The sequence below is a fragment of the Mustela nivalis genome, assembly GCF_964662115.1.
Source record: "Mustela nivalis genome assembly, chromosome: 1".
In the NCBI taxonomy this organism is placed as follows: Eukaryota; Metazoa; Chordata; class Mammalia; order Carnivora; family Mustelidae; genus Mustela; species Mustela nivalis.
The window spans coordinates 54,924,508-54,944,954 of record NC_139020.1 but is presented as its reverse complement, the minus strand read 5'-3'; the positions used below and the strand labels follow the sequence as shown (position 1 = coordinate 54,944,954).

General features: G+C 40.0%; 1 protein-coding gene across 1 annotated transcript in view; it reads left to right on the top strand.

Annotated features, from left to right (window-relative positions):
- Positions 1-20,447, top strand: part of MYH15 (myosin heavy chain 15) — a gene marked incomplete at its 5' end in the record, with an annotated part of 154,815 nt that overhangs the window by 15,587 nt on the left and 118,781 nt on the right. The window contains 6 exon segments of the mRNA XM_082719582.1: positions 559-651; positions 2,436-2,499; positions 2,590-2,626; positions 2,628-2,680; positions 11,600-11,703; positions 12,963-13,101. Coding sequence (XP_082575708.1) covers positions 559-651; positions 2,436-2,499; positions 2,590-2,626; positions 2,628-2,680; positions 11,600-11,703; positions 12,963-13,101 — 490 coding nt within the window.

Genomic DNA, 20,447 nt, shown 5'->3' with positions numbered 1-20,447 from the left:
GGAGGTGACCTGCTGAACACACACAATTCAAATTCAAAATGAATACCATCACTGATTCCCTGCTTGGCACGGACCACTGGATTACTTAGGAATCATAACAAGGAAAAATATAATTTAATAATGCCAAGAATCTGCTGTATTATCTTAGGATAAATTTCCAGGTATAAGAATTAGGTGGGATGAGAGGGAGATAAACAATGGGGAAAATATAAGGCATGAAGTCTTTTTGGAAATAGGCTATGGGATTGATTGATTGATTGATGGTAGATATTTAGTTCCTTTTCCCACTTAGGCCAATTCCAACCAAAAGAGAAGCATTGCAAGTAAATGAGCTCCCACATATATTCACAGGGGCATTGTATGTTAAGACAGTTTTTCAGTCATCTATTTTTCTCCGTTCTGATTCCGAAGTAACATTGTATAAAAAAATTTGGAAACAGCTTTGGCTACTATTTATCCAAAGCAAGAATGGGGTCAGATCTAGGGATGGAGGGCTTACCACATTACAGAATTTTACTGATAACTTTATCTGCTGTATTTCTCTTACTTGTATTTCAGGGGACTTTAGAAGATCAAATCAAGCAAGTGCATCCTATTTTGGAAGCATTTGGAAATGCTAAAACCCTGAGAAATGACAACTCCTTTTGTTTTGTAAGTAACATGATTGAGCAGTATATCAGAGTCTCTAATTTTTAAGTAAATGGTAAAATTCAGGTCTGAGCATATAGGTATAAAAAAATTTCTCAGACATCAAAGAGGTCTAACATTGTTAGACTGCTTGAAAAAGAAAGAGACCAGTTTTGTTATTAAGAAATTAAAACTATATATAAATATGTACCAGGGAAGCTTCTATTGTTTGGTCAATTTCAGGAAGACAGTATTTAATAATTAATAATATTAACAATATTTAATAGTTACAAATTCCTTTCTACTCCTGGTAGAGAAGCTCACCCAGCACATTCTAATAATGCTTTATATTGTATTATATTTTACAGATTTGAAAGTATTTTCCCCTTCATAATTTCCTAGGCACTTCCTCATTCACTTAATACAATTATTGTTTCTACTCTTGCCTATGGCTCCCCTACCTCTGCATATTTTCTACTGGGGGATTTTTTTTTTTTTTTTTTTTGCGATAAGAAAACACTTTTAAAAATCGCTTTTGATAACTGCAGTCCCAGGATAGAGGAAGAATTTGTATTTTAAACCTTACTTTCACAAAGCCATTTTATGACAAAAATGAGTGGCAGGGAGCCACTCTATAATTTACAAGGAAATTTGCAGAAGGCTTCCCATTTGAATCTTTGGGCACAATGAAATAACAGCCTCAGGGTGAGGTGGTTGGGGGTTGGGTTCAGTCCAGGGCCTTTGCACTGCCTTGCGTGTTCCTACACCTGCTTGTGAGGGTACTTACACACGAGTGTCTGTGTGTATGGTTCCCATTCCCCTAAATTTGCTAACTTAATGGTTCAACCCCCCTGTTTGTCGCCACGCTCCTTCCCTTGCGTGGCTGTGGTCCTCCCCTACCTACTTCCTTGCAGGGGTGACCTTTACCAGCCTGTCATCCCCGGCACCGTCCTCCTCATCCTGTCAGCCCCAACTGCCTCCTTAGCCGCCCCTGGCTTCTGACGCGGGCTCTATCGGGGCTCTATCTCCTTGGGCAGCCTTTCTGTCCCACAGATCCTGTCTTATGGCTTTTCATGAAAAGAAAGGAAAGGAACCCCATCTATTATTTATGCCAAAGCAGTGCTTTAAAACAGAAATCTGATCACATTTGCATAAAATCTCCCACTGTCTTCTGAGAACACATAAATAATATTAAACCCTACTTCTTCCTGTGGCCTGTAGGACTTAGTGATAAGGTGCCTGGGGCCTAACTCTCGGGCTCTTGTCTTTTTGCCCCTTTTACTCACTGAACTCCTGCACAGCTGTCTTTTCTTTAGGATTTAAGGATCACCAAACGTTCCTTTGTGTTCCTTTGTTAATGCCATCTCAATAGCCGCTTACACCTAGAATCTAGAAGAGTAGGACCACACCTGTTTTTTTTTTCATGTGATATGTCCAGGTCCTAGTAGGTTTCCTGGATGGTAGTAGGTTTTCAGTGAATGTTTACTGAATAAATGAAAGAATATGCTGAACAGATGTTGCTTTGTCTCATTTTTTAGGTAAGAACGCTGAGGGCCAGAGAGATTCAATAATACACATAAGAACACACAGCTAGAAGTCGGCAGGTCTGACACTAGAATCCGGGGCCCCTGCCAGTTCTGGTGATCGTTCTGGCTTCCTCCGGGCATTAACTGATGCCATCTCAGGCCCATGCTGCATTTTTCTTTTAACTTTGAACTAGTCACTTTGGTAGTAACGCGTATAAGAAAGTCGTTGCAACTGTTCAGAATGTTTCCATAGGAGACTGTGTTTTATGCCCCACCCCCCAGGGCAAATTCATCAGAATGCATTTTGGTGCCACAGGCAAGCTGTCCTCTGTAGACATCGATATTTGTAAGTAGCCACTGCACTATTGGATTACTTTTCTTCTAAGTTTTGCAACAATACCTAAATAGGAAGCTTTATCCTTTTCTAATCCTGCAGATTTGCTTGAAAAATCCCAAGTGATTTTCCAGCAGCCCAGAGAACTACCACATATTCTATCACATTCTGTCTGGAGAAAAAGACCTTCGTGGTAAGTGTGTTATTCTGGAGCTGAGGGACATTGTAAAACAAGAGACAGAAGTCAGATTCTCAGACCTGGGAAAGTGTTGATTAGTAAGTCTCTTGAGAACTCAGTTTATTTATTCTAAAAGGTAAATAATTATTAAACCAATTATAAAACCAGGGTTCTATAATTTTTTTAAAAAAGATTTTATTTATTTATTTGACAGAGAGAGAGAGATCACAAACAGGCATAGAGGCAGGCAGAGGTGTGGGGGAAGCAGGCTCTCTACTCAGCAGAGAGCCTGATGCGGGGCTCGATCTCAGGACCCTGAGACCATGACTTAAGCTGAAGGCAGAGACTTAACCCACTGAGCCACCCAGGCACCTGAAGTGTTCTATAATTTTATATTGCTAGAGAGTAAATGTTTTCCCAATTTGGTAATGTTTGGAAGTAGACAGGATGCCTAGAAGGTATAAATGAAAGTGTGTATGTGTGTGTGTGTGTGTGAGAGAGAGAGAGAGAGAGAGAATGTGTGTAAAAACTTTAGGTAATTTAAGGCCTTCAATGATTAGAAAATTAGAACCACATGGGCAGTATAGACAAAAGGCCAGAAGTGGGAGTTCTATAAAGAAGGGAGGTTTGGGGTTGGGATATGAAGGATGGGAAGAGGATTTAACCAGAGTAATGAGTGGAGGGTATTTCCTATGAGAGGAACAGTGGGTACATTGGCAGGAAAAGGCAGGACAAGATCGGGGAGCAGAGAGATCAGGTGGACTGGAAGAAAGGATTTGCATAGAGGAATAGTAGAGATTTTATCCTGATGGTTTCTGAACTCAAGGAGTTGGGGGTGATGTACATCTGTTATAGGGTTGGGGTAATAGGAGGTCATGATTTGCTGAGGGCAGTGACAATGAAGCTGATGTGGTGGGCGGCCTCCCTAGAGGGAAGGGACTATAGCAGTCCTAGTAGAAGATCACAAGGCATTGTGTAAGGTCGTGTCTTTGGGAATGGGAGAAAGGGGATGGATTCATAGAAGAATAGATGAGTCTTAGCAATGACTGAATGTAGGAATGAGGAAGTGATGAGCCAAAATATTCCCAAGTTTTATGATTTGACCAGGTTAAAGGTAGTACCATGAAGAGAAAGAAAAGTAACTAGTGGGACAAGAGTATGAACTTCCTGTAGTCACTCAATATTTATTGTGTGACTGCTGTGTGTGTACCAGGCACTGCTTTTTTAAGCATGGGGTTGAAAAATAAAACAGACAGGTCCCTGCCCTCATGGGCTTACATTCTAGTATGGGAGATAAGTAATAAACAAGTAAATGAAAACATATATAATTTTAGCAAATGGTACGTCTACCAAAAAAAAAAAAAAAAATAGGGTGAGAAAACAGTGAATTTGGGCTTGGTAGGGTAGCAGGTGGTTTTATTTTAGATAGAATGGTCAAGCAAGACCTCTCTGGGAAGGCAATATTTTTGCAGACACCTGAAAGAGTAAGCAAGTGAGCAGGCAAGATTTTTCGGAATAAAGTTACAGGAAGCTCGAACAGTGAGGGCAAAGGCCCCGAGGCAGCAATGCATTTGTTTTATTCTTGAGATTACAAAATGGGCCCAGAGGCAGCAATGAATTTGTTTTATTCTTGAGATTACAAAATGGCCATTGTAATTGACAGAAAGAAGAAATTAATGGAGGGGAGAGGTGGGCAGGACCAGATCAAGCAGCACCTTGCAGCCTGAGGCAGAATATGGAAAGTCATTGGAAGGGAAGAATGAGAATCTGATTGGATTGCAAAGGTCTTACATATGAAGTAAACCACTGAGGACAAGGACACGCTCGCACAGGAGCGGTTGTGGGATGAGATCAAAGATCCAGGTGGAGAAAAAAAAAAAAAAAAAAAAAAAGAATCCAGGTGAGCAAATTAGTGGGCAGTGATTTCCCCCAGCCTCCTATGCTAGGTTCAGTATGTTAGTCACACCCTTAGTGGTGTTTTGACTGCATGGTCTTCAAATTCAAATTGCCCTCACCAAATGGGGCAAGCTCTGCAAACTGGACAATTATTTTTGGCACAGGTGCAGCTGGTGATACAAACACAGCCACAGTTCTCCTGCTTTCCCTCCACCTAACGTGGAACAGATTTTTTTTTTTTTCTGGATCTTCCTCTGTTTAGCCCTGCCATATCTAATGTTCTTAGCACTGATTGCTATGCAAGCCATCTGACACATAGGGTTCAATGTGGGTACCAGCAGGGACTGTAAAATTTGGGGGACCATCTCTATTTATAGCTAGAACTCTCCGAAGGCTCTGGTCTGCGGTGGAAAACGCAGGCTCATCTTGAATTCATTGATCTTGCAGAGTCTTTGGGAGCTGCAGAGATTGATTCCTGCACGAAGACTGACATCTGGTGGTCCAAACTGGGTATTGTCAGTTCATTTGTTCTCGGCACCATGGGCCATTCTTGGGGACATTTTAGAATTTGAGTTATTTTTATTCATGTTTGCCAAAGGAGAGCTTCAGAGTGTCCTGAGGATTGTTAAAGAGAACACACCTTAGCAACATATGGATTATGTCCACGTTTCCAAAAACAGAAGCGCTTGTCAGTATCAGAAAATAACCATGTATGGAAGATCAGTCGGGAGGCAGGCCACCCACGGAAGGAGCTGAGGAATGGGGTGAAGTGTTATCCCAGAGCCAGCTCCCAGCTAGTCTCTACATGGTCTGGAACATCGCTCCTCCCCTTACCTCTCACTTTACACTGACCCTTGGTCAAGGCTTGGCTAAAACCCACTTCCTCAGAAACCTCGGATACGGCTCCTTGAAATTCTTGTTCTTAATGTCAACTGGATGGGTTGGTCCTGCATATACCTTCCTATTTTTCTTCTCTTCTTTGTCTAGTTTTTTCTGTTTATTGTTCCCATTGCTACTATTCAACTGGTGTATGAACTCTAGGGTGAGGGGTCAGAAAACACCACCTTGTCTCTTAGAATTTTGACATTTTGCCTACTGCCCTGGGGGCTCACTTTGGTACATGCCAGTAGTGCATAGGGGTGCCAAGAGGGGCATCCAGTGTGTCTACTAGGGGTCTGAAGGCCTCTGGGGAAAGAAACTGTCATCGTCTGCACCTCCTATTCTGGAGCATATTAAGTTTTACTCCCCTGGCCCAATAGGTTTCTCTTGAACTGTTCTCCTATCTTCACTCCCTTTCTCCCCACTGGTTATTAGGAGGAAAAAGATGTGTGTGTGGGGGGGGGGGGTGTGTGTGTGCAGATTGTGCCCTGCCTGACTCCAGAGAGTGCTGTTCAAACTGTAGACTGTGTGAATGATTCTTTCTTGTGGAGTTGGGCAGTGTACAACCTCTTCAGCTGTCCATGGCAGTGTGAGAAACAGGTAATGATGGTTGATATGGCATAGTGGTACTAGCTATAGGACTTTGTGATTTTAAGGGTTTGGGTTTTTTTTTTTTTTTTTTTTTTTTTTTTTTGGTCCAGTGTCAGCTTTGCTTCTTTTCATAGTGAACTCAGCTGAGTCTTAGAGAACACTCATCCCTGGTGAAAGTAAAATTCACTGTCAGGAAGACATGGGAAACAAATCCTTGAATGATGAAATACTCATTCTTAAAGGCTTCTTTGCATCTCCTACTGAAGAGTGGGATCTAGAAATGAACTTGTATGAAGGTTGAGACCTGAATTTTTTGAAGTTGTGAAACAACTGAATTTACCTTTAGCATCGTCCTGCACCTCCTCTTTATGCTGTCCCCAGCCTTCCTGACAAGCTTCCTTCCCCCCGGTTCTCCACATGCCCACAGCCTGGTCAACAATCTTCTGTGTGGGCCTTATCTGACCTAGACAGTCTTGCTGGCCCTCAGAGTGTCTCACATAAATGTATTCACTATTTGTTTGCCTTTTTTTTTTTTTTTTAACATTCTCTCAGGGCCATTCCTCTGATAGAAATGAAATTAATTAAATAAAGGAACCTCTGTTTACATGATACTCTGTGGTGACCTCAAGACTTAACACAATTAAAATTCGTTTTTCCTGGAAAATAAATTTTAATAAGACCTAGTGGGGAAGAGGTCTTGAGCTAAAGGCCTTTCAGAGTCCCTCAAACATGCATGCGTGTGGTCTGTATGTTTCTAAGAGCTACCACTTCAAACTGACTACGGCTGCTGCCATGAATGGTTAGGTCAGTGCATCAGCCATATTGCTGGTTAGTGAGATAAAGGAGAAGCCTATTAGTGTCCTTTTTGACTTCTTTTTTTTTTTTTTTTCCTTTATGACTTCTTGAAATGCTGTGTCTGAAAGCAGGGAGGTGGGGCGGGAGGAGTGTGTGTGTGTGTAGCATGTGAGCCCTCCATGGTGCCTTATTCCCGCCTCCTCCTGAATGTTGACTCTTTCCTCCTCCTGGTCTGGGGCAAGCTCTGCAAACTGGACAATTATTTTCTGCTGTGTTTCCCATAGTGTTTGTCCAATTGTTGGGCCTGCTTGGATGGGAGCAACACCCTCCTGTTGGCAAAGGAGGAAAGAGATTCCCATCATAGTTACAAACACAGGTTTGAGAAGGTAGGTGGCTTAGTCTAACAGAAATACTAGAAACTATGTTCTAAATTCAACTGATCATTAATTTGGGACTGGCCAAGTAGTGAGGATTTCTAGGTTTCTATTTTCCTATATTCTACATACAAAAAATGTCAAATATAGCACCTTTCATTAAAATGACCAGAATGAAAATGATCAAAAATGAGATAATGAGAAGTGATGACAAAAATGACATAAAATGAAAAGGATATGAATGGTTATAATTTAAAGTGATCCAACTTGTAATTCTTGGAAAAACAATTTTAGAAGGTAGTATGGTGTATGTGTGTGTGTGTGTGTGGTTTTCTGTTTGCTTGTTTGTGTTTTATTTTGGTATGAACTAAAACATCCAACAGAAACATCCTCTCATCCTAAAAACACCCAGCATTTCCTGCACTAGTTAGATGTGTGATTCCTGTAGCCTCCTTGAGGGAAAGGACCATGTTATCTTTATATCTTTACCCCCTCTTCATATCATATAACTATTATAGAGAAAAAAGATTAATAATTTGAAAGACATGTTAATGATGTCCATCTTTGAGATGTGAGAAGACAAGATTTCATGGCACCCCCAAGTGTAGCCTGAGTAAGGTGGTGACATTCACCAGCGTATAGAACCACATAAGAGGCATAGCTTCAGGGCAGACATGGAAAAACATCATAGGTTCAATTTTGGTAATGTTGGATTTGAGCTACTTATGGCCATCTGCACTGAAACGTCTAATGGGAAGTTGGAGCTCTAGGTCGGGAGCTCAGAAAATATAGATTTGAGAGTCATCAGTAAAGCCATGAATGAGCCTTGCAGAATATATAGGCATTTCTTGACCTTGAAAGGCATGACAGTATTTGACACCACTGATTACTCCCTCCTCCTTGAGAATCTCTCCTCTTAGCTTCTAGCACACCACCCTCCCTTGTTTCTCCCCTAAATCTCCGGTATTTCCCTGTCGGTCTTTCTCTTTCATCTGGCCGTGTATCTTTAGAGTGCCCTGGGCTCAGTCCTTGCCTCTGTCTCATGGTGACCTCATTTAACAACGGGTAGCTTTAAAGATTGTTTCCATCCGATGACTTCCAGTGTTCTATCACAAGTCCAGAGTCTCTCCAGGATTCCAGACTCCTAGCTAACTGACTCCTCTATGTCTCAACTTGGTTTGGAAAAGAACCAAATTATATGAATGACTCACAATGAAATTTACTTGTGACTGATTTTTCCCCCCACGGTACCACTATATTTTGAGGATTTTGCACAATGTAAAATGACAGAATCATAGATTGTTATGGTTTAGGCTGTAGATACAATAAAAACTATGGGTTTTAAATGTTTAAGGGGAATTCCTATGGAAAAGAGAGACACATAGAAGAACTCTAAACAAGGCTAATATGCATGCCCAAGGTCTTTTGTGATTTCAGTGTGTCAATTTCCTTTTAGTTTGCACAAAAATAAAACACTTCAAAAGAAAAAAATTTCTAGAAATTTGTAAGATGGAATTCTACAGTATATACTCTTCCTGTCTGACTTATTCCACTCAGCATAATTATTTTGAGATTGTTCCATGTTGTAGCACATATTCATTATAACATCTCAAATTTAATGTGCCTAAGACCTGCTCTTGAACTCATCTATTTCTCCCAGCTTATTCTCACCTGTTCCATCTACTTTAAAAAGCCACACTCTGAGCACTTCCTTACCATTACTCCTATTACTATGCTGGTTGAATACCATCATCTCTCTCCTGGATTTTTTTTTTTTCTTACGATTTTACTTATTTATTTGATAGAGAGCGAAAGTGAACACACATGCAGGGGTAGCAGCAGGTAGAGGGAGAAGCAGGCTCCTCGCTGAGCAGGGGGCTTGATGTGGGTCTCAATCCCAGGCCCCAGGGGATTATGACCTGAGCTGAAGGCAGATGCTTAACTGACTGAGCCACCCAGGTGCCTCTCTCGTGGATTGTTTAACAGTCTCCTACCTGATATTTCTGCTTCCATCCTGTTCTCTCTGTCTTTAAGACAGCAGCCATGGTAAATTACAAAAAAAAAAAAAAAAGAAAGAAAGAAAGAAAGAAAGAAAGAAAGAAAGAAAGAAAGAAAGAAGGAAAGAAAGAAAATCAGGGGCTCCTGGGTGGCTCAGTGGGTTAACCCTCTGCCTTCAGCTCAGGTCATGATCTCAGGGTCTGCATCGAGCTCTCTGCTCAGCAGGGAGCCTGCTCCCCCCCACTCTCTCTGCCTGCCTCTCTGCCTACTTATGATCATCCTCTCTCTGTCAAATAAATAAAACCTTTAAAAAAAAATCAGATTATGTCATTCCTCTGCTCAAAAACCTTCAACAGCTTTCTATCTTACATAGACATAAATGTGCAAATCCTCACCCTGGTCTGTGAGGAGCTATGATCTATCCTCTTGATGCCTCTCTGACCGTATAACCTACTACCACTTACTTCCTTAATTTGCCTCTTAAGCCACTCAAAATGCCAGGAAAACTTCTACCTCAGGGCCTTTGCATTTGTTTTTCTTTGTCTGGAACATTTTCCCTCACTTATTTTCCCCCTCAACTCTTGCAGGTCTTTATTGAAATGTCGCCATATAGAGGCTTTCCCTGACCACTCTATTGAAAACTGTAGCTCTGTATCACCAACACTTTTTTTGTTTTTAAGATTTTATTTTTAAGTAAACTCTACACCCAACATGGGGCTCGAACTCACAACCCTGAGATCTAGAGCTATAGGCTCTACTTACTAAGCCGGCCAGGTACCCCTGTATTGCTGATACAATTTATCCCCTTTCCCTGCTATTTTTTTCCATGGCACTTATTAACATTGTACATTTCATGTCTTTTCATGCATTTTATTTATTTTTAAAATTTCTGTCTCCTGCTGTTAGAATAGAAGCTTCATGGGGACAAGATATTTCCCCACCCCACTGATGTATCTCTAAGACTTACTCTAATGCCTGGCACATTGCTAGAGCTCAACAAGTGTTTCTTGATAAAAGTGAGGCATGAGAAAGAACACAAAGAGATTCTTGGGAATTATGAACATTTCAGGGACATTTAAATCCTCATTCAAATAAGGCTTTGAGGATTATATTTCTATTAAATATATATGCTGTATATCTAGTACTTACCTTCAGCTTGATCTCCTTTGGGCTAGCCCGATTTCTTTTTACTTTTTAACTTTTATAAAACAGCCTCATTGAAGTGTTGTCGATATAAATGTAAATGCTGACATATGTGGGAGACCATTACCGCCATCAAGTTAACGCAGGGATCTGTTCAAAAGTTTTCTCGTGTTCTTTTGTAACTCCGCCTCTGCCCTTTCTCACTCCTCTGAGGCTTCCCCTCCCCACCCAGCCCCTTGGCAACCACTAACATGCTTCCTGTCACTACAGAGATGACTGCATTTTCTCGAATTTTATAAGTTGGAATCACACAGTGTATACTCTTTTTTGTCTGGCTTATTTCACTCTGCCTCATTATTTGGAGATTCTTCCATCCTCTAGCATATGTCCACAGTTCAGTCCTTTGTTTGCTGACTAATAATCTGTTGTACGGTCACACAGGAGTTTGTTAACTCTTGATGGACACTCGGGTTGTTTCCAAACAGAGCTGCTGCGAACACTGGGGAAGTGTGCTATTTCTGAGATCCAGGGTCGAGGATAGCAGCTTCACTTCACTGAGTGATAAATAGAAAAATCAAATGGGCTCAAAGAAACTTCCCAGGGAGCCAGTGTGAGGCATTAAGCGGTTAACGGGATTTGGCTAATGTCCCTTGCTGACAGCCTGCCTTAGCTTCCGCCTGCATTATGTTTCCTGACTAAGTGAATCATGTCAGGAGCCTCAGACACATCGGGCGCAGTACTGAACACGGACGCTGATTTATGGATTTCTTGAAAGACAGCCTCAGCCTCGCTAATAGGGAGGACGTGATATGACAGGATACATTGCTAGTGTTCCCGGGGCGCTCAACCCCAGGGTGTGCCCACTTCCTAGACTTTGAAACTCAGTCCTGCTATATGTATGATTTTACAAAACATTTTTTGTCCTCTGCCCTCAACCGTGTATCTAGGCCAAATTCCTGTTCTCAAAGTTTTGCCAACATGCATTATCTGTTTTATTCACACCCATTCAAGCTGTTGTGAGTGACTCTGTTAGAATTTGGTCTGCGTGGTCTTCTCTTGGGAGGCATTAACACATGACTGACAAGTTAATAGAGGGCAAAATTTGATTGCAGAGGTTTGGCTGTAGAATATGGATTTCATTTTGGCTTGTTTACAAGTGCGCTATCAGCTGTAAGAGTAAACTGTGAATATCGGTCAATTATTTCCTAAAGCCTTGCAGATTTCTTTAACTGTTTAACTGAAGGTTTTCCCACTGCAGACATGCTCCTGGTGTCTGAAAATCCCTCTGACTTTCCCTTTTGCTCTCGTGGAGTCATTGCTGTGGACAGCCGGGATAATGCTGAAGAACTACTGGCCACTGATGTAAGGCTCGTTAATTACCAGAGCAAAGTTTGGGCATGACAGTGAGAAACGGCAACATTTCAGATCCTTCCTCTTAAGGGTCCTGGAGAAGTCACTTTCCTTCTTTCAGGGGTGGAGGGTACAAGTTGCTCCTCTGGGTCTGTGTCCGTTCCGAGTTTACTTACTTACTGAAAAAGTGTACATTGTGAGTTTGGTAACTTTAGAACGTCTGGAAAGATAGGAAGATGTTTCAACTCAAGGGCAACCACTGTTTTTATTTGGTATAGGTCTTTATAGTCTTTGTTCTTTTTTCTTCCTATTTGGGTTGCTACTATATAGTTGGTTTGATGTTTTGTGTTTTTTTTTTTTAATAAAAAGATCATAATCACACTGCATTTAGTATTCTGTATACAGTTTGCTTTTTTGATTAATCTTATAATATAAGCATTTTCAGTGTTATTACAAACTCTTCATAAACACTTAAATGAATACTTAATATTTTACCAGACATTTGTCCTGTAATGTAGTCACTGTAGTTAGCCATTCTCCTATGGTTAGACTCAAAGATTTTGTTTTGTTTTCTACTGTGGTAAATATCTTTGTAGGTAAATGCTTTTCCCGTATATTAGATTCTCCTTATGCTACATTCCCCAGAGTGAAATTACTAGGCAAGGATTATGAATTTTTTATAGTCTCCTGATACATATGCTAAATTAACCACTAGAAAGATTGCGCCGACGTCTACCCTCTGGGAGTGTGTGAGAACACACATCCCGTCAGGCGCAGCGGCTTCTCAGGGTGTGGTTCTTCTGTGCCATGGTGTTTTTCTTTTCTGAAACACTTCCTCTGCCAGTCTTTGAATAAAGTGTGTGGGGGGGTATATGGGAGCCCCCCAGATATGCAACCCATCCGATATTGGTGCTACTTCCTGCCATAACTATGAAAGGCAAAAGAATTTACCTCATAGATCCAGCTAATGATCAATGTCTGGAAGGCAGAGGGAAGCAGGCCATCCAAGGAAAGTTCTAAAACTACTAGAAGTTAAACAAGCCTTCCTAATTCTCGTTTAAAGGGATAAGCAGACTGCGGGTGACCAAGTGCCAACAGGGCCGATTTGCATTGCCTTGAACAGAGCTGTCACACCTCCGGGCTGTGGCGATCTGTTTCATTCCCTCTGACAGCCCGTGGAGTGTAGGGAGGTGTGACACACAGCGGGGGTGAGGTGCTGACTGCAGCCATTAGGCAAATGAAGACATGGCCATCTGTTTCTCTTTTTACAGCAGGCCATGGACATCTTGGGCTTTCTTCCTGATGAGAAGCATGGATCCTATAAACTCATTGGAACCATCATGCACTTTGGAAACGTGAAATTTAAACAAAATCCCAGAGAAGAGCGAGTGGAGGCAGATGGCACGGAAAGTAAGAATTACTCTGAGGCTATGGCACAGATTCTTCAGTTCCCGGACCCCAGGCTTGCTCCCCTTTCCTTGCAGTTACCTCCCCTCTTGGTTTTTGAAAATGATGAAACTGATCAGCAACCTCCCTTGATGGCAGCTTCTCAAAATTACTCTCTGAACCACCATTCTGATATATAATTCTTGTATCTCAGAATGAGAAGCATTCCTTAATTATTGACAGTGCCAGTAAATTTGCCAAACGTGGGTAAGATAGGCTTGATGATGAGGAGAGAGACTTGCTGTCAGCACATAGCCTGCTGAGAAAAGCAGAGAAAGGAACAAATTACCAGAAGATATATTAAGTGACATAATGGAGGTGTGGACAAAGATCTTTAGAATTCCAAGGGAAGGGTTTCCATTGGGTTGAGACCACAACAGCTTCACCTGCCTTTGTTTTTTATTCACATGAAAAAATCTATAGTCTTGCCTGCTTACTAGAAGATTTGAGTCCTCTTACAATAAATGATCTGTCTAAAATGAACATTAAAATAGAAAATCACAATTATAAAAAGAAGAAAGTATAGTTATTATAATTATTTCATTCAATGTTAAAATTCCTAGCTACTAAAACACAAGGAGGAAACCCATTCATTCAAATCTTTCAACAAATAATTTTAATTTAATTAAATTTTAATTTTTAATTTAATTAAATTTTAATTTTAATTTAATGATTTTTAAAAATTTTATATTTTCAGTTGTAAAAATATATATACACATATATGTATGTTGTACATATATATACGTATACATATGTTTATATATATACATACATACATACATACACATACACACACACACACATATGTTACCATTTTAAGTGTTTTTAAGTGTATAGTTCAGTTATATTAAGTACATTCACAGTGTTGTGCAAACATCACCAGTATTCATCTCTAGAACCTTTTCATTATCCTAAGCTGAAACTCCGTCCCTATTAATAACTCCCTATTACTTCCTTTAACTCACCCCTCTCAACCATTATTCTGCTTTTTGTCTCTATGAATTTGCCTACTCTAGGTATTTCATGTAAGTATTTGTCTTTCTATGTCTGGCTTATTTCACTTAGCATAATGTCTTCAAGATTCATCCATGTTATAGGGTGTGTCAGAATTCCATTCCTTTCTAAAGCTGAATAATATTCCTGTATGTATAGTTCACATTTTATTTATCTACTTATGGACACTTGTGTTGCTTCTACCTTTCATTACTGTGATTATCCCTGTTGTGAACATTGATGTTTAAATATCTGTTCAAGTACCACACTCAGTTCTTTTATACGTGCCCAGAGATGGACTTGCTGGATTAAATGGTGACTGTATGTTCAATTTTTTTTTTTGAGGAATTGTACCATACTATTTGCCATAGTGGCTGCATCATTTTACATTCCCACCAGCAATGCATAATGATATTAGTTTCTCCATATACTCATCAACATTTATTTTTTCCTATTAAACAATTTTTATAGTAGCCATCCTAATGGGTTTAAGGTAGTACCTCGTTGTCATTTTGGTTCGCATTTCCTAGTGATCAGTGATGTTGAGTATTTTTTTATGTATGTATCGGCCATTTATATATCTTCTCTGGGAAAATATCAATAGCAAGTAGTTTGTTCATTCTTGAATTGGGTTGCTTGGTTTTTTTTTTTTTAAATTGTTCATCAAGTTATTTTTGAGGTTAGTGCACAGTACTGGCACTATTCTGGTGCTGGGGATATATCAGAGACCATATCATCCCTGTCTTGACTGCCTAATGTGGGAGATAAAAACAGACAAATACACATGAAGTCATCATGGAAAAAATAAAGCAGAGCAGAAGAATAAAGAATAATAGGGGTTGGGGGTTCTTGTAGATAGAGCGGCAGAAAATCTCCTCAGGAAGAGAGCACTTGAGCACAGATGAGAATCAAGTAAAGGACCTGTGGGTTGTGTAAACTTCTTCTATATTAACATATTAAAATACGCTTTTGTGACATCTTATTTGTTGCTTTATTTTGTGGATTTTGTCTTTCTTTTCCTTTTTCCACCCTTTGAAATAGTTTTGTGAGGAACTGTTTTCATTAAGAAAGCTAGGAATGCTTATTTATTGGAAAATACATGTAAGAAAGCGATGCACGTGATGTCATCCAGTCTCCCCAGTGGCTCCTTCTCAGAGTCTTTGCTGGAGTGTTCTCATCTTTCCCACTTCTAACTGCTGTTGGGATGGTGGGATCCATTCTTGAATCTTTTCTCTGCCCGTTTCCTAGGTTATCATCCCAAACCCAACATGTGTAGAATTGAACTCTTCACCTCACTCTGCCCCTGCTACCAGCTCTTCACTTCTCAGCTGGATTCTCTCAGTTGCCCTGACTCTTAGCATCATCTGAACTCCTTTGTCTCTGCCTTGCTGTGTCTACCTTTACATATATATAAAACTCATCACTACTTACACACCAAGACCATGTCCAGGGCTACCATCTAGCTTGAGCCTTTGTTTCTTACCAGATTATTGCAGTAGCTTCTTTATTGGTTTCCCTATCTTCACCCTTGCCTTATTACTGATAGTTCTGCACAGAATAGCCAGTGGTGATACTTTCATGGGTCAGTTCATGTCTTCTCACTCTAGACTCATCAATAGCTCCCATCTTACTTAAATACCAAGCCCTTAAAAAAAAAAAAAAAAAGATTTATTTATTTATCTGAGAGAGAGAGAGAGAGAGAGTGTGTGTGTGTGTGTGTGTGTGTGTGTACACAAGCCGGGGGAGGGACAGAGGTAGAGGAAGAGAGAGAATCATCAAGCAGACCCCATGTGAGGGACTTAATCCCAGGACCCTGAGATCATGACCTGAGCCAGAACTAAGAGTTGGGTGCTCAACTGACTGAGTTACCCAGGCACTCTTAAACCCCACGTTCTCATAAGCGTCTCATTGTCTTCTGTGATACTTCTTAAATCTCTCTGATCCTATCTCCTACTGTGATATTGTGATTTATAATAAAATAAATTATATTTAATCTTTGTTCCAGTTTCTAACACAGAGTTCTTAAAACCCTTGAAATTTTCTAAGCGATGAGAGCTATACAGGTGATTTTGTTGTTAATGAGGTGACTTTTGGACTGTACCTAAGGATCCGGGCTGGTCACCATAGGAACTAACCATGTGGTTGGACAGATGGAATTTTCAGTCCTACCTTCAACTGGGAAGAGGAGAGGACTAAAGATTGATTTCTATCACCAATGGCCAATGATTTAACCAATCATGTCTTTGAAATGCAGTCTCCATAAAACCCTAAAAGGACAGGTTGGGAGGGCTTCCAGGTTGGTGAACACATGAAGATTTGGGGAGGAAAATGTGCTTGGAGAGGGCATGGAAGCTCGGCACTCTTTTCCCATACCTTGCCCTCTGCTTTCTATCCCATCTGGCTGTTCCCGAGTTATATCTTTTATAACAAACTGTTGCTATAGTAAGTAAAATGTTCCTCTGAGTTCTGTGAACCCTTAGCAAATTAACTGAACCCAAGGAGGGGGTCAGTGGAGCCATGAGTCTATTGCCTGTGAGTCAATAGCCCAAAAGACAACCTGGACTTACAACTGGCATCTGAAGTGGGGGAGTAACAGCTTTGTAGAACCGAACCCTTAACCCATGCTCCTTCCTCTACTTCTCATGTTAGGATCCTCTTGGTCATGTTTCTCAGTCTTTCTCCATTTCTTATTACCAATTTAGACCATCAGCACCTTGCATGTTGGCATCTTACAATGGGTTCACTTTCTCTTTTCCTGGTCTGGTCTGTCTTGCATATGTGCACAAAACTAATCATTGTGAAGCCTGACTCTATGCCATTTCTTTGATAAAAGTCTCTTTAATGTTTCCCCTTTATTCAATGAAGCCCTTATAGTGATTGGCATCAGAAGCCTTCTGTGACCAGAAATCACTTGCTTTTCTCAGTTTACTGTTCATTCCCTGACTTTGTGGTCTAGTCTTTGACCATTCAGGTTCTCTCCCACTGCAATACTTGTAAGTCATGCTGTTCTGTCTCAGAAATTCTTGTTCTTCTTGTATTTGCCTTTTCAAACTCTTCTCATCTTTCAAGGCTCAGATTAAATACCATTTCTTTTTTGAAAGCTTCCCTGATCAGGCAGTCTAGAAGGGACCTCTCCTTCTTTTAAACATTCATAATAATTGATTTCTTTGTCTCTGATTAGCAATTGTTTTACTGACTTGTTATTTTTGTTTGTTTGTTTTATTTGGTCTCATAGATTATAAACTCCTTGATTTCCAACTTTCTGTCTCGTTTATCTCTTTTGCTATAGCATTTCGCACTTAGACTTTACCCAGAGCAAGGGATCAGTAAACTTTCTTCAATAAATTCGGGAATTATGAACAGCTCAGAAACAATATGATAAGCCTACATAAAAGGCTAACAGTTGAAATCCATTCTTTTAACCCTCTTCCACATTAGCCAGGTTTGGGATTGACAAAACTGGACTCGGTTCCTTTCTTTATATATGATTGTTTACATATGGAATTGAACTAGGATGAGATTGTAAAGTTGGAGAAAATTTTCTTTTGTTTTTCTCTATCCCCTTACTTGTTTTCAGATAGAGTCAGACTTCATTCTATCTTCTTGACTTCAAAATGTACTTACTAGGGGTGCGTGGATGGCTCAGTCAGCTAAGCCTCCGACTCTTGGTTTTAGCTCAAGTCACAATCTCAGAGTCCTGGGATCCAGCCCTGTGTCAGGCCCTCTTTTCAGTGCAGAGTCTGCTTGAAATTCTTCCCTCCTCCCTCTCTCTCCTCGTTCTTTCCTCCCCCTGCTCACATGTGTTCTCTCTCTCTCTCTCTCAAATAAATAAATAAATAAACAAACAAAATCTTTTTTAAAATGTATTTACTAGACCTGGCTACCATTCTCGAGAGAGTAGCTCTCAAACTGTGCTTAACATTGGAATCACCTAAGGAGCTTAGGAATTGATGGAGCCCAGACCTCACCCAGACCAATCTGGGTAGGTACAGGCATCATTGTCTGTTTCGGCATCTTGCCGAAACATCGGCATCTTTTTTTTTTTTTTTTTTTTTTTTCGTTTATAGGAGAGATTTATTTGAAGAAATATTACAACATATAAAAACTGCATAAAGTCTTAATTTCCACTCATACAGTGGTAGATTTGATACAACGCAGAATAAAAAACTTTTAAAATCCAGAATGCACAAAGTACGGCACACTTTGATCACTAAGTCATTAGTCGATAAGCAAACCTCACAGAACAGCTTCATGTCAGCCAAGGCCACAAACACCGTGAACGACACATTTGAACCGACAGATTGACATGTTAAAAATACAACATCAGTGCATGTTGGGGATCCCAGGTAACCCCAATGTGTGGCCAAGTTTGAGGACCATTATAATATGGACTCTGTTCTTAATTTTCATGTATGTCAAAATCACCTGGGAAGCATGATAGAAACAGGCCTAGACCCTAACCATCTTCAGCAAACCAAGTCCTTTGTGCCTTTATGAGCTCTCCAGGCTATTTTGATCCACACCAATGTTTGAGAACACCTGCTCTGGCTAAACTATCAGACAGCCTTATTAAAATCCATGGGTTTATTCACAAGGTCCTGGGGGCATGATGGTAAGAATCTCATAAAGCCTCCTTTAAGAACACATCAGGTCATAGGATGAAAATGTGTTTACTGACCTTGCTGTGTTCATAATAAACATTTCCTAAATGTCAGATGGATAGTTATTCATAGACTTAAACTATTTTCACCTTGGTTGTGAAACTTAGTGCGAATGAAGTAATTTATTCTTTAGAACGAGATGACTATTGTTTTCTATCTAAACAAAACAGAACAGAAAACTAGAGAATGTGTAAAGATATACACCTGTAGGATAAATGCAAACTATACTACTTCTCCGTAGATACCTGGCCTGTCTTTGGAGTGGGTGGGGAATAATTCTATCATGTTGGATGCTATTTCTGTTAGAGCCTAAGTTGGGATATTGTACAGAGAATTTGGTTTCCTTTGTTCATGGATAAAAATAGACTTAAAGGACTGTTCTTAACACTGGGAAAAGGAGGCACGAGTTTGAGACTATTATTACCTGTATTGTCCATCTGAATGCTTCCAAAGCTCAGAAAACTGAACTCCTGTCTTTTTTTTTTCCTGAACAAATACTGTGGAATTGTTCGTTTTTCACATTGTCAGTTAGTATTCATTTTCACTTGGATTCGTCAGGCACATTACATTGCTTTCTTTTAAATATTTTTGTTCTAGCTTATGTGCTTTTTAAAGTCCCTTCCAGTGCAAAAAGGGCATGGTTTGGATCCACCGGATTCTCCACTTTAAATAATCATGCTTTTGTCTCCGAACATGGCTCTTTTAGCACGGATATCACAGCATAGGATGAACACGTCTGCTCTACTTTTGATTTTTCCATTTATTTTCCCAAATAGGCTTTGCATTTTGAAAGGTTTCATAGCAACTGGGTACCTGGGCCATTATCACTGACATAGAGTAGGTGTGTAGCTTGTAGAAATGTATGTATAATATGTATTGATTTTAGTTAAGAAGCAAATAAACATTTCAAGCTTTTTAAGCCTTTGTGAAAATTTCAAAGTCCCACAAAAGGAAATGGATATAGGTAATACAAATGACATATTAGCTCTCTAATTGTTTTTTGTTTTTAATTCATTCCCTGTCTATGGTTATTGCTCAGGAAATCTTGTGTTTCTTAGTGAGGTAAGGAAAGACTGCATTTCCCTCTATGGTAAGACATTATTTTACAAAACGACTACATCAGATATACTAGCATATATCAGAATTCATCTAAAAATCTAGGATGCGCCAGTAGTTTCAGACGAGTGAAATGTTCCTTTTATTTGATAACTGAAGAAATCTAAAATTGGAAATGTGCTTATAATTTTTTTCCCATGGCTTTCTCTTGTATTATCGTCATTTTCAAAAACACGAGATGTGATACACGCTTATTTACTCTGTTTGATAACGCTCATTCTTCCCCCACTTCCTTAGAAAATGGAAGCACTGTTTTAGAATCTTGTTATTGTGTGGGTTGTGAGTATTCTTGTTGGGCAGCAGAGGGCACTATGGAGCAATCAGAGACTTCACAGGAAAAGGGTTTTGAATAAATACAAGGGTCCTGGCTTGTGTTGATTACTGGTGTTTGTCTCGAATTCTCAAATTTCATGGCTGAAGTCCCTGTTTCACTGAAAGAATCCACAAGTACATATGTAGAAGGGAAAAATAGGCAAATAATAAAGATAAGATTTTCCATATCTGCCAGAGAAATATTTCTTTTCAGAAGAGGGCCAGTAT